Source organism: Cibotium barometz, chromosome 1 (assembly GCF_041138505.1).
Source record: "Cibotium barometz isolate CiBa-2024 chromosome 1, ASM4113850v1, whole genome shotgun sequence".
In the NCBI taxonomy this organism is placed as follows: Eukaryota; Viridiplantae; Streptophyta; class Polypodiopsida; order Cyatheales; family Cibotiaceae; genus Cibotium; species Cibotium barometz.
The window spans coordinates 35,475,922-35,489,288 of record NC_141046.1 but is presented as its reverse complement, the minus strand read 5'-3'; the positions used below and the strand labels follow the sequence as shown (position 1 = coordinate 35,489,288).

General features: G+C 44.2%; 2 protein-coding genes across 2 annotated transcripts in view; both read left to right on the top strand.

Annotated features, from left to right (window-relative positions):
* The window catches only part of LOC147641925 (protein TOC75-3, chloroplastic-like), a 57,897-nt gene that overhangs the window by 35,433 nt on the left and 9,097 nt on the right, over positions 1-13,367 (top strand). The window contains exons 3-4 of the mRNA XM_086801274.1: positions 12,709-12,930; positions 13,039-13,146. Coding sequence (XP_086657400.1) covers positions 12,709-12,930; positions 13,039-13,146 — 330 coding nt within the window. The remainder of the gene's footprint in view (positions 1-12,708; positions 12,931-13,038; positions 13,147-13,367) is intronic.
* LOC147641926 (uncharacterized) lies at positions 4,363-7,021 on the top strand. Its single transcript, XM_086801261.1, has one exon. It carries the CDS (start codon positions 4,398-4,400, stop codon positions 6,567-6,569), a length of 2,172 nt encoding a protein of 723 aa, XP_086657387.1. The 5' UTR covers positions 4,363-4,397; the 3' UTR covers positions 6,570-7,021.

Below are 13,367 nucleotides of genomic sequence, written 5' to 3'. Positions count from 1 at the left end.
TGTACGATTTAAGCGTTTTTTATCCAGAGAGTTCGTTTTCGAAAAAATGCCTACCTATGCCTGTGAAAACATTTGAAGGAGACCTTGCATTTTCACCATACATCTTGCCATCTCCATGAGAGATCTATTTTTCCTTTCAGCTACACCATTCTGTTGCGGTGTATAAGGCACAGTACATTGGTGTTTGATGCCCTTTTGAAGCATATAATCCTTGAATGCATTTGACATGTATTCTCCACCTTTATCTGAGCGGAGTGTTTGGACTTTACATCCACACATATTTTTAGCCATTGCTACAAAGTGTCGAAAGCATGTAAACACATCTGCTTTCGCTTTCAAGGGGTAAGCCCAAGCAAACCTGGAGTAGTCATTAATGAATGTGACGAAGTAAAGATGCCCCCCTATGGATGGTGTCCGCATTGGACCACATACATCACTATGTATGAGCTGTAATTTACTTTCAGCTCTAACAGCTCCATCTTTGGGGAATGGTTTTCGTTGCATCTTTCCCAAAATACACCCCTCACATACATGTCTTGGTGGAGACTCAAGAGGCGGCATATTATCAACCATATGATGCTTCTGCAAAAGCATCAAACTCCGAAAATTTACATGCCCAAAACGAGCATGCCATAGCTCTGCATCATGCATAGCAGGAGTGTGGGCAGCCACTGTATTTGCATCATAAGTACGCTTGTCATAGCTGTCCAGCTTATACAAGCCTTTGTATTGTGTTCCGGAAGTGACTATTTCATAACCCTTTGATGGGTCTTTTACCAAACACTTCCCGTCTTCAAATTCAACCTTTAAACCTTGGTCGTTTATGGCTGAGACGGAGAGCAGATTTTTCTTTATCCCTGGAACATACAATACATTTTTCATACAAATATTGGCACCATTGGCTGCAACAAGTATGACATTGCCAATTCCCTTTACTGGATATGTGGTATGATCTACACATGATACAGTGCGGCCATTTGAAGCATAAACCAAGTGCTGAAATACATCTTTGCATGAAGTGATGTGGCTCGAAGCACCACTATCAAAATACCATGATGCATTCTGTCTGTCAGATGCAATGCAAGACATATCAGTGTCTGAAGCACTTGGTGTGCCACTAGTGCATGTGACCAAAAAAGTGTACTCTTCCTGGATTACATTACCTGATTGCTGTGCTTTGTCATCAAAAGAGTCTGCTATTGCATTGCCTGGTTCTTTCCTTTTCTCTTTTGCAATCCGCTTCCTACATTCACTGATGTAGTGTCCAGGCTTATGGCAGTAGTGACATTTGCCCTTCTTTTAGGGCTTGTTTGCATCCCCTTTGTCAGACTTTTCACCACCAGAAGAGGACTGTCCATGACCAGCCTTGCTAGACTGTTGTCCCCCATGCTTAAAGCTCTTTACTTTACCCTTATCCTTGGCTGTAAATGCCTTGTCTCCACCACGGTTGCTCGATAAGTTTGCTCTTGTTTGCTCTTCCTGCAAGAGTAAACCCACTAGCTCTTCAAAAGTGACGGAATCACCACCTCCTCTCATTGAGAGGTTGAGAGAGGTGTGAAAGCCCAAGTAGGAAGGTGGTAAAGAATGAAGAGTGTTGGTGACCATCTGTCTGTCTGGGATAACCTTATCAATGTTGAGCAATTGTTCCTGCAAATCTTTCACTTTGGTGAGATGATCTGCCATGGAGTCACCCTCATCCATAGAAAGAAGATCCAATTGCCTCTTCAAGTAGGCAACTATTGCCTCGTTGCGTACCTGATACATTGCTTCCAATGTGTCCCATGCAAGCTTCGATGTCTTGCAAGAACGAATGTGCAGAATAATAGTCCTTTTAACTGAAAGGGCTATCAATGACATGGCCTGTGCATCTCTAGAGTCCCATCTCTTCTGCTCTTGTGTGGGAGCAGGTTCTACATCAGGAGCTCTTTGAGCACCTCCCCTTTGAGGCGTGGCTGGCTGTATGGTAAGTGGGCGTGTGTCATCACCACACACGATGCCCCAAAGCCCTTTGGCTACCAGCAAATTACGGATCATGAAACTCCAGAGGGAGTAGTTAGATCCATCCAACTTGTCCTCCTGGGTGAGCACACCAAATACATCTGTAGCATTTTGTGCCATGTCAACAAAATATACCTGCAAGCAAACCAAGCACCAATGTGCACTGCCAGGCAACCAAATGTCCTGTGCAAATGTATGCCTGCAAACCAAAGCAAGTGTAAACCTGCACCAAATTGTCCAATTACACACAATGTGTATACATACGCGACAAATCACAGCTGTAATGCCCAATTACATGCTCCAATCTGAAAATCCCCAATTTTTATGCACTCCAATCGCTTCAATGTGCATTTAATTGGCCAATTTTCACAAAAGCCCCAAATTTCTGCAACTGAAAGAGGTTCAATTTGCTGATTTTGACCTCAATTTTGAAAACCCCCAAATTCCAAACCAAACAAAGTGAATGGCACCACCTGCAATTTTTTTGGCAGAGGGCAACTTCTGGCAAATCCCCAGAATTTGTTTGAATCTGACCTGCCCTGAAATGGCTGCAAAATTTGTATGTGTGTTTGAATAAAAATGTGTACAGAGAATACCTTTAGGCAAGGGCAGCACGTGTAAAGCAAGTGGTAGGCGGGGAGCACACTGGCGCATATTTTGACAGGCGTAGGCGTGCAGAGGTGAAGATGGCCGTTGGAGGGAGTTGCCGGAGATGCACAGGAGCACACGGGGTCCTCGTACGCGGCGGTCAGGCGAAGGCGGCACGCAGAACAGACGGGCCAGGCGGAGGCGGTAGGCACAGGGCGAGCACTGAGCGGACTGGAGTCGTCAGCTGGGCACGTGCGGAGCTCCGGGTGTCGGACGGAGTAGCGACACAGTTATTGCCGGCCGGAATGGAGCACCGACAGACGGCGGCGGCCGGAACGGAGTAGCGACGACGGAGGCGGGCGGATGGGAGGTGCTCTTGGGTGGCGGCGGTTCTGGGCGCACTATCGCCGGTGGCCGGAGAGGGAGGTGCCGCCCGCGGGCTGAGCGGCGGTGGTGGGCTCCCCACTAGTGCCACCGGCTGTTGGTGGCTGGAACCAGTGGCGACGGAACCGCCGGCCGGAACTGGCGGACGGAGGAGCAGCGAGACGGAACCAGGTCTGCAGGCGACGGAATTTCGCGGGCTTGCTGTAGCTTTCCAAGGGGCAGAGTTCTAGCTCCCAGCTCTGATACCAATATTTGGTGTTGGACTCACACACTCACACACACAAACCTTCACATTAGGGTTAGGTGCAGGATAGAGAAGCTCACACAGAAATGCGAGAGAGAGAGAGAGCCAAAAGTGTGGTATCCACAAAATGCAAGTCAACCCTTGCATGTGTGCCACATCCATATAATATAGAAGTACAAAATAGAGTGTCCTTTCACACTTGATATCCAAGGGGAAAAACCACATGGGAAAAAGTGCCCTTGGTTAAGCCCTGTTCACACATAGCACTACCATAAGTGAGCATATGCCTATAGCTATGGCACCACGTCTCGATTCCCGCAAGGATTATAAGACGAATAGAATTTCAATTATGCATAAAGACCGCATGCATAATTATGCATAAAGACCGCATGCATGTTATTGATGCTGGCAAGGAGGGAGACTCTATTCCCATTGTATCCCACATATAGATTAATAAAGCAATGGAAAAGGGTCTTTCCACATACTTGGTTTTTATTCGTGATAATGTTGAACATAGTGATGTGCATAGTTGCATTCAAACGCGTTTGATACGCGAAGCAAACGTTTACAAACGTTTGAAAAAAAAAACGTTTGAAAAAAATTTCAAACGTGGACTTTTTTGGGGGTTTTTTTTAACGCTTCGTCGCCCATCGCATCTCTTGCGCCCCCGCCCACCGTCTCTCTCTATTTCGCCCCGCCCATCGTGTCAAGGGAGTCGAGCGTATCTCTCTTGCAAGTTGCGCCCACTCTCTCTCGAGTGACGAATCTGCCCGCCCATCGTGTCTTGAGTCTAGACTCTCTCGAGTCTCTCTCTTGCTCGACTGTGCAGGCACAGCAGGTTGAGGCAGCCCTGCACAGTACACACAGCCGGGCAGCCCATCTCTCTCTCTTGCGTGATTGTGTAGGCACAGCAGGCTGAGGCAGCCCTGCACAGTGCACACAGCCCATCTCTCTCTCTTGCGTGACTGTGCAGGCACAGCAGGCTGAGTCAGCCCTGCACACAGTGCACACAGCCCATCGATTCTCGAGCAGCAGTCTTTCTCTACTGAAATTTGAAGGCCCAGCACTGCCACTCGCCAGCAAGCAGCAGCAAGCACCTTCCATTGGTGGGACTCAGCAGGTGGGAGTCGGGACTCGGGACGAATATACAGGTAAGTTGGTAACAGGGTTTTAACTTGTGCAAATGGGACGAAAGCGCAAAGCTGAATGGGAGCATGTGTCCATTTTGAAAACAACTGAAAAAGGCCAGACTACATGTAGATGCAAATATTGTGGGCACACTTGGGATGGTGGTCCATCGCGAATAAGGGCACATATTCTTGGTTTATCAGGTCATGGTGTGGGAAAATGTAATGCTGCATCCCAAAATGTAAAAGATGTATGTCGCAGATTGCATGTGGGTGGAGTGCAAGACTCCATGGCAAACATTGATGCATGCGTATCTGATTTGGGAGAGGCTTCTCATGGTAGTGTCGATGTACATGCATCAAATGTTGCAAGTGGTATTGGGCCTTCTAGCTCTCAACAGCACGTGAGCAGAAAGAAGGTGTCAAAGACACAGGGTGCTCTAGCTAAAGCTTGGGATGTACAAGCACGAAAAGAGGCAAACATTGCTCTTCGTCGCTTCTTCTATGCGGAAGATGTTCCTTTTTGGAAAGTTAGAAGCCCATATTTTCTTGACATGGTGAAGGCAATTGGGCAAGTTGGGCCAAGCTATAAGCCTCCCTCATATAACAGCTTGCGTACAAAAGAGCTTGTGGATGAAGTCAAATGCGTTGATCGTGACTTGCTAGACATTAGAGAAAAGTGGAAGAGATATGGATGCAGCATTGTTTGTGATGGATGGTCAGATGCAAGGCGCAGGCCAATTATCAATGTAATGGCTACATCCATATATGGGTCTGTTTTCATAAAAGCAGTTGATACAAGTGGGGAGTTCAAATCTGGCGAGTATATTTTTGGCATCTTGAAAGATGTAATCCTTGATATTGGCCCCGATTATGTAGTGCAGGTGTGTATGGATAATGCCTCAAATTGTTTGCGGGCTGGTGATTTGATCGAGCAAGAGTGGCCTAACATCTTCTTCACTAGATGCACTTGTCATTGTTTGGATCTATTGTTGGAAGATATTGGCAAGCTTCAATGGATTGCTCCTATTTTGGCTCAAGCAAATCTAATTGTGACATTTGTTACACGGAAGCACACAATCTTGGCTTTGTATCGTCAATTTAGTAAAAAGGAATTATTGAAGCCATCGATGACGCGCTTTGCTTACTCTTTTATAATGCTGGTGAATTTATTGGATGACAGATGCTACAATGGGTTGCGTCGTATGGTTGTTAGTGAAGCTTGGACAAGGAAAAAGGTCTCACGTACCGTGAAAGGCTTGGATGTGGCTAACATTATATTGGGTGCAAGCTTTTGGCAGGAGGCTAAAGTGATTGTGAAAATTTGTGCACCTATTTTAAAGATCCTTCGTCTTGCAGATAGAGAAGGCGCCACCATGGGTCTCATGTATGAGATGACAGATCGCATGGTTGAGAAGCTGCAGGTTGTAGGAGGAGTGGATGCAAATAAACTGCAAGACATTAAGAATCTTAGTGTGGATAGGTGGGATATGATGCATTCACCTTTACATGCTGCAGCCTATGTTTTGCATCCTATTTGGAGAGCTAAGAATCCTGGTGGTGACAGAGAGGTGCATGAAGGTTGGATGACTGTCATGGAGAGATATACAAAATATGATGTGGATATGCAAGGTGTTCTATGTGATGAACTTGACACTTATAAGTCCGAAGCAGGTGCATTTGCTCGTGCTGTGGCTAGAGATGAGAAAAGAATGCATCAAGCTGTCAAATGGTGGGAAACATTTGGGGCCCAGACACCCAAATTGCAACAGCTGGCTATAAGGGTGCTCTCACAAGGGACTTGTGCCTCCCCATGTGAGAGAAATTGGAGCACATTCTCTCTTATCCAAACAAAGAGAAGGAACAAGTTGCTTCCAAAAAGAACAGAGCATCTTGTATACATTCACACCAACCTTCGCCTTATCAACAAGATCAAGCAAGGAGGCTACGAAAAGATGGAGGTCACATTGGAAATGATTAACAAGGAGAATGATGATGATAGATTTCTTGCATTGCAAGAGACACAAGAAGAGGAGCAAGAGGATGTTGTAGCCTCATTATCGCATACGGGGGCAAGCAGAAGTGATATCGTTGGCACTAGTTCCCTTGGTGAGCATGATGATGATGATGATGATGATGATGATGATGATGACGATGATGATGATGATGATGAGGAGGAGGAGGAAGAAGGGGAGGATGACTCTATTTCAGAGAATGATCTATCATGATTCATTTAGGTGAAGACTCGCGTAGAGTCTAGTTTGTATGAGTCATGACCATCTCCCCTTCCTTCCTTGTTGTTTAGTTCTGTAGTTGCCAGGGCACTTTTTACCTTCTTTAGGAGGGGTTTTTTCCCCTGGCTTTATCATTTTGTATCAGCTGGCTTTTGTTCTCTAGAGTCTAGACTCTACACTAGTCACTCTAGAGTCTACACTGCAGTTTGAACTTTGCGCAGTGCACAATGCGCATTTCAATTTTCAATTTTCATTTGCTTCAATTCAATTGCTAGTTTTGAGGTGCTTCATGTTATGATGTTTTAATGTTCAAGTAAATATGGATTTGTTTAAAAAATGCTAAAAAATTAGGGTTGCGTTTGATTCAGGTCAAGGGTTTGAATCAAACTCGTATCATACTTTCATACTCGTTCGCGTTTGACGTTTGATTGACGTTTGAAAAAACTATGGTGATGTGCATGTGGATACTCTCACTTAAGAGGCTGAATTTTCTTGCTGAATTTAAAGATTGCTTTGTTGACACTTTGCTTGGGGGTGCTACCACATCAAAAGCCCAAGGATCATCACATTGACTTGGTTCTAGAAAGTTCTCCACCTAATAGACCCACGATTATGAAGCAAGTAAATCGCGGAATCTTACAGACAGGATTATACTTTGATAATGAATATTCTACACCTTGGTTCTTGACGATAGCACAATGTAACGGAGATAAGAGTGTGTGTGTGTGTGTGTGAGAGAGAGAGAGAGAGAAGAAAAGAAAGAAAAGATATATTAACGTCTACGGAAGGCCAGATTGGCCTATAGACAAATCTGTATACAACAAGTCCATGTCTTGAGTATCATGGAAAGAAAAACTGAAATGAAAAGCTAATCCTAGTCATATGTAGCTCACTATGCAGTCACTGTCTAGCATGCTATATATGTACAATCATGAGAGAGAGAGAGAGAGAGAGAGAGAGAGAGAGAGAGAGAGAAGTACACACGATAGGGTCCCAAATACCCTTTGAAGGTCCCTCACCAAGGGCTGGTGTATTGTGTATTTGCTTTATTGAATGAAGTAAAAGACTGACTTCTCGGAGACCTTCCTTGGCAAGAAAACAATAGTCTGAAGATGTCCTATTCTTGACCTTCAAGTTCACCTTGGCGTTAGCCTCCCTTTGGCTGAGATATAATACCCCATGACCTTGGAGTGCTTCAACAATTGTGAATAATTAGATGATTTAGCCCTTTGCGAAGCCCATGCTTATGGAGGTCATATATATGTTGGTTGGTTTGTAGAGGGGTTGTCGGCTTGTTGCTTATTGCTCCATGACTAGGATAAACACTATAAAATAGGTGCCTTTTCACATGTGACTTCATGGGCTGGCCAACAGGTTGTTGCTAGGTGACTGTGGCCTATGCCCTTCCATGGGCCGACCGACTGTGCTTAGGGCCTTTATGGGCCCAAATAATGGCCCATAGATTGCCCAAGGGTAGCCCAAGTGTAGAGCAACATAGACATACTTGTCAAGCCAAACCCCTTCATGTGTCTCGTGATCTTGAAACTTTGTGAGGAACTATCTTTCTCTTCTGCTGGAGCCATGCTTGAAGGGATGCAAACTTGTTCATCTTGGACAACAGAGGGAGCAGGTCCAGTATAGGGCTTCAAGTGACTGACATGGAACATGTTGATGAGTAGGATTGGGTCATGGCGTAGGCACACAGGAAAACTAGAGAGTGAGAGCATAAAAAGCTCAACATGATATTAATCCTAAACTAATACGGAGATGTAGAAGGGACATCTTTGCAAGTATAAAATTTACATTATAATGATGGTCCTTTAAATAGGAGAGACCTATTGGATATTTCGGAGTCTTGTGTCCTGTATGTCCACCACGTATACTTGTCAGTATGTGTGTAACCCCATCTCTATGTGTTTGTATAGGTGTGAATACCTATTTATACACACGTACCTGTCAGTATGTATAGGTGTCAGTATGTGTGTAACCATTTATATGTGTTTGTATAGGTGTGAACACCCCATGTATGTGTAAGTGTGCCTATATGTGTGTGAACACCCTCTTACCTGAGATAAGTGTGCCATGTGTCATGTCCCCATATTGGAGTGTGATTTGTGAGAGTCAAACGATAAGGTTTGCAACTTATAAAAGCATGCACTTGGTGTACTTCAAATCATATCAATTCAATCTACATTGAGTCGTGCAATCATCTCTCTCTAGAGCATTGAGTTTCTGTCTCTAACTCTCTCTCTTCTCTCTCTCCATAGTAGCAATGGAGAGGTTCCATCCTCCTTAGAATTGCAAAACCCCAACTCTATTAGGGCTTACAATTGGTATCAGAGCAAGGCTTTTAGAGTTTAGCAGTTTAGGGTTTCGTTGTTGCTTGCTAACCACGAGCTGGCCGCCTGTTAACGCTCATCATCACTAGCCCATCTCCTCCTTCGCTAGTCCACTTGGAGCTTGCACCTTCTGCTGGTTGCTTGTCACCATCACCTATTGCACGACGATGTCCAGCATAACCTGCCGCCTTGTAAAATCCATCTCAGACTTCTCGTTGCGTGACTTCTGTTTGCCATTTTTCTTTGTTGCTCGTCATTTTTATTTAAGGCTTTAATAAGCCTCAATCAAAGGCTTCAATAAGACTTACTATAAGGCTTAATTAAAAGGCCTATTAAAGCCTGACATCCACACTCATCGTTGCTGCTCACCGGCCAGAGCTTCTCTGCCGCTCTTGCTCGACGACCTACAGCTATTGCTTGGTGGGATATTCTTCAAACATCACCAGGACATATTGTGCCTACATGACATCAACAGCAAGAAAACCACCTCGTACTGGACCTCAAATGTGAATTTGCGGCTTTCTAAATAGTAAAGTGAAAATCTTTTAATTGATGGTCTTGCAATCTTAAAAAATTGGGGGTTTTTTATTTTCAAAGCAAAAATCATCGAATTGAAGCTACAACATCTGAGAAAAATTGGGCTTTTACAAAAATTGCTTTCTACTTCGAAAATCGAAGCTTGTAAAAGCTCGGAATTCAAGGGTTTTGCTCTAATTGGTCTCTTGAGCCAAAATTGAAGAGTGCACTTTTTACATTTTGGGGCTTTTTTAGAAATTGGCCATCTGCATAAAATTGAGCAAAGAGCCGAGAATGTTCAATTTATTGGAGCTTTCCCAAAAATCAACATTTTCTCACAAAATCGATGCCTTCTGCATCAACCGACATCACCCCCATGCATACCAGAGGCAGCAGTACTACCTTGAGGCATTTCAGTAGCACTAGAACTTAGCTTCATCAACTATCTTCTGGCCATCGCTCCAGGTGACGGTGTCTTGGAAGAGATGCTAGAAAAGGCGACATCAGCGGCATTGAGGGGAGATTTAATTTTCCAAAATCATTTTCGTGTTTTTGTGTGTTTGAGTTGGGTTCTTTGCCCGAGATGTCTCCCAAAATCTGAAAAATAATCTTGTATGCGTGTTACGTTTTCCCGTCTAAATGTTTGTATCGCCTTTTGTTATAAAAGGATTTGTAATTTCCTTGATTACCTTGTTTTGAGTCAGGGGGGTAGTCTAGAAGGGCTTAGGAATCTTATGTGTGGTCAAGCTCCATATGCAAGCTTGGCTGTGATATGTTGTATCACGCTAAGTATGGCCATTGTGATTTTTTGCATCGCGTGGTGCTAGTGAACCCAAATCATCTTAAGTATGAAGGTCACTTCATAAGATACCACCTTCACTCCGAAGGCGGGTTTGTTGGATATTTCGGAGTCTCTTGTGTCCTGTATGTCCACCACGTATACCTGTTAGTATGTGTAACCATCTATATGTGTTTGTATAGGTGTGAACACCCCATGTATGTGTAAGTGTGCCTATATGTGTGTGAACATCCTCGTATCTGGATAAGATAAGTGTGTGCCATGTGTCATCCCCATATGTGAGTGTGATTTGTGAGAGTCAAAAGATAAGGTCTGCAACCAAAAAAAGTATGCACTTGGTGTACTTCAAATCATATCAATTCAATCTATATTGAGTCATGCAATCATCTCTCTCTAGAGCATTGAGTTTTTGTCTCTAACTCTCTCTTCTCTCTCTCCACAACAGCAATGGAGAGGTTCCATCTTCCTTAGAATTGCAGAACCCTAACTCTACTAGGGCTTACAATTGGTATCAAAGCAAGGCTTTTAGAGTTTAGTAGTTTAGGGTTTCATTGCTGCCTGCTGACCATAGCTGGCCGCCTGCCAATGCCCATCATCACCAACTCATTTCCTCTTTCGCGAGTCCACCTGGAGCTTGCGCTTTTTGCTCATCACCATCACCTATAGCATGACAACATCTAGCACAACTTGCCGCCTTACAAGGTGTGGCTATAGGCTGCCACAAACATATGCCACATGTCAAGATAAGGTGCCAAGTGTCCACTCAGGTGTCACCTTTACACATCATTGCTTACATAATCCTTAAGGGGTTGTTCCCATGTACAAAGAACCCTTACACGCGGTTGTTCACACACAGGAACCGCTTTATTTAAGGCCTAGTTCACACATACTTATACAAAACTCGTTTTACATTGATTTTCCCAACAAACTCTTCCTCAATGAAAAGGAGGTGTGAGCCGAAGATAGCATATATAGATCCAATCTGAAGTAGACGTATTGATGGTAGCTACTGGATGTCAAGTCACACGAACAATCTCCAAAAGTAGCCTCGAATAGGATCTAGCTTTTGTACAAAGCTTTGAATGTGCCACGAGTGAGGATGAGACCACGAATAGAGCCCTTCTAGAACTGGAACTTTGTAGAAGAGTGTGAGGGATGGAGTGGTTGAAGTGGATGATTGACTTGTTCCATCACGAGCAAGGGAAACAAGATGGAGTGATACAAGAAGTGTGTATAGGCATAAACATACTAGATAAGCCTAAGACCCAATAGAATCACAAGAGCTTGTGAAGCCTAACGAGGTGTCCCATGTGTGGGTGAGCTCTGCAACATTTCTGAAATTTCAGGTTCTGTTCTGATTTTCGTGTTATTCCGGGCAGCCTATGTGCTTGTTTGTGCTTGTGGGTGGTGCCTGTGACTATCCAGTTCATCCTGACACGCGTAAACTTCGTCAACAATGTTGTAGTTGCTTGAAATCGTGCCCAGGGGTGTCCATTGGTGCTAGCTTTCCATTTTTCAGCAGTCCCACATTGTAAGAGGCACATTGTGAGAGGGCATGCCAGGCGCTAGTATGACCCGGAACACCAGGGATCTTCTCTCAGTGAGTGACGGGGAGTTGTTGAAAGTCATCATCGATGGATTTCTTTTCCGACAAACACTGTTTGGTGTTTGTATTGATTTCTTTGTTTACGGCAAATCTGGCTTTTATAGCCCGTGGAAGATTGAACAAATAAAATACTCCAATAGTATACTTGGTATTGAGGGGGGGGGGGGGGGTTGGCCCGGGTTCCGATGTGCTGTACATGTGCAATTTTCAGTTTTCAGCTTTGTTAAGTTTTGTGCCTTCCATTTCATTAAAGTGTTTAAAGTGATTGTTATTTACGAGACGATGCTCAATACGTGCTCACACCCAGTGGGGTGAATTACAGCCGCAATCTATCGCTGTCATGTGATGATGCATACAATGTCGGGTCTATGAAACTTCGTTAGGGTTACAGTTCTAGGTCAGATAATTTTTGGGCGTGGTTTGTGGAGGCCTTACACACAACCCAAACACCCCCCCCCCCCCCCCCCTTCCGTGCCTATTTTGGACCTGGAGTGCGGCCTCTCTCTATGTGCTGAATCCTAAATTGCATGCTCTGTTAAGGTCCTAGCTGTTTACTCTCTCACGAATCTTTCTCCACAGAAATTTGCCTCAATTTTTTCTGATCAAGATACTACAAGAGTCATCGAATCCAAACAACCTGCTGTGAGCTAGGTTTTTCATAGGAAAAGGAGCCATTACAAGGGCTGATCCATTAATGACGACGTGATCTTTTAAAGACATCTTTGAATGTGTCTTTAGACTTTGTTATGTACCACTCAGCATTGAAATTCCACAAATCCTTAGCCAAAAGAATATCTTGATTTGTTTTGTTTTGCTTGGTGTGTACTCAGACAAATAAAATTTGGTCTATGCTCACTCATCATGACTTTGCAGCTACAACCTGGATACATTTTCAACATTGAAGCAGGAAAAAGGGCGCTACGGAGTGTGAATAGCCTTGGGCTGTTTTCGAACATAGAAGTTAATCCTCGCCCGGATGAAGAAAATGATGGTGGCATTGTCGTTGAAATTAAGCTTAAAGAGCTTGATCAGAAGACAGCTGAAGTCTCCACTGAATGGAGTATTGCTCCTGGAGGGTCTGGTTGGCCCAGTTTGGTATGTGTGGAAAATCTTTGCAGATCTGATTTGTATTTTGCCTAACTATACGACTTTTTTAAAAGGGTGTGAGGACTGAGGAATATGGTTTATTTCCCTCGTTTACAGGCATCAATACAGCCAGGTGGAAGTGTTACGTTTGAGCATCGCAATTTGCAAGGGCTGAACCGATCACTCTTTGGCTCTGTCACATCAAATAACCTGCTCAATCCTCAGGTATGAGAGTAGCTTTTCGACAATACTTTAACTGGCTTTTAATAGTGTGCCAGATTCTGGATGGATTACGCACGCACATGCCCACATACATACGCACCCTCGCATACATACGCACATCCATGTGTACGTACTACGTACATACGTGCACACGCTCTCATGCATGCGCGCACACAGTGAAATTGATTTTTTGCAACAATGCCTTACATGCATTAGTTCACTTG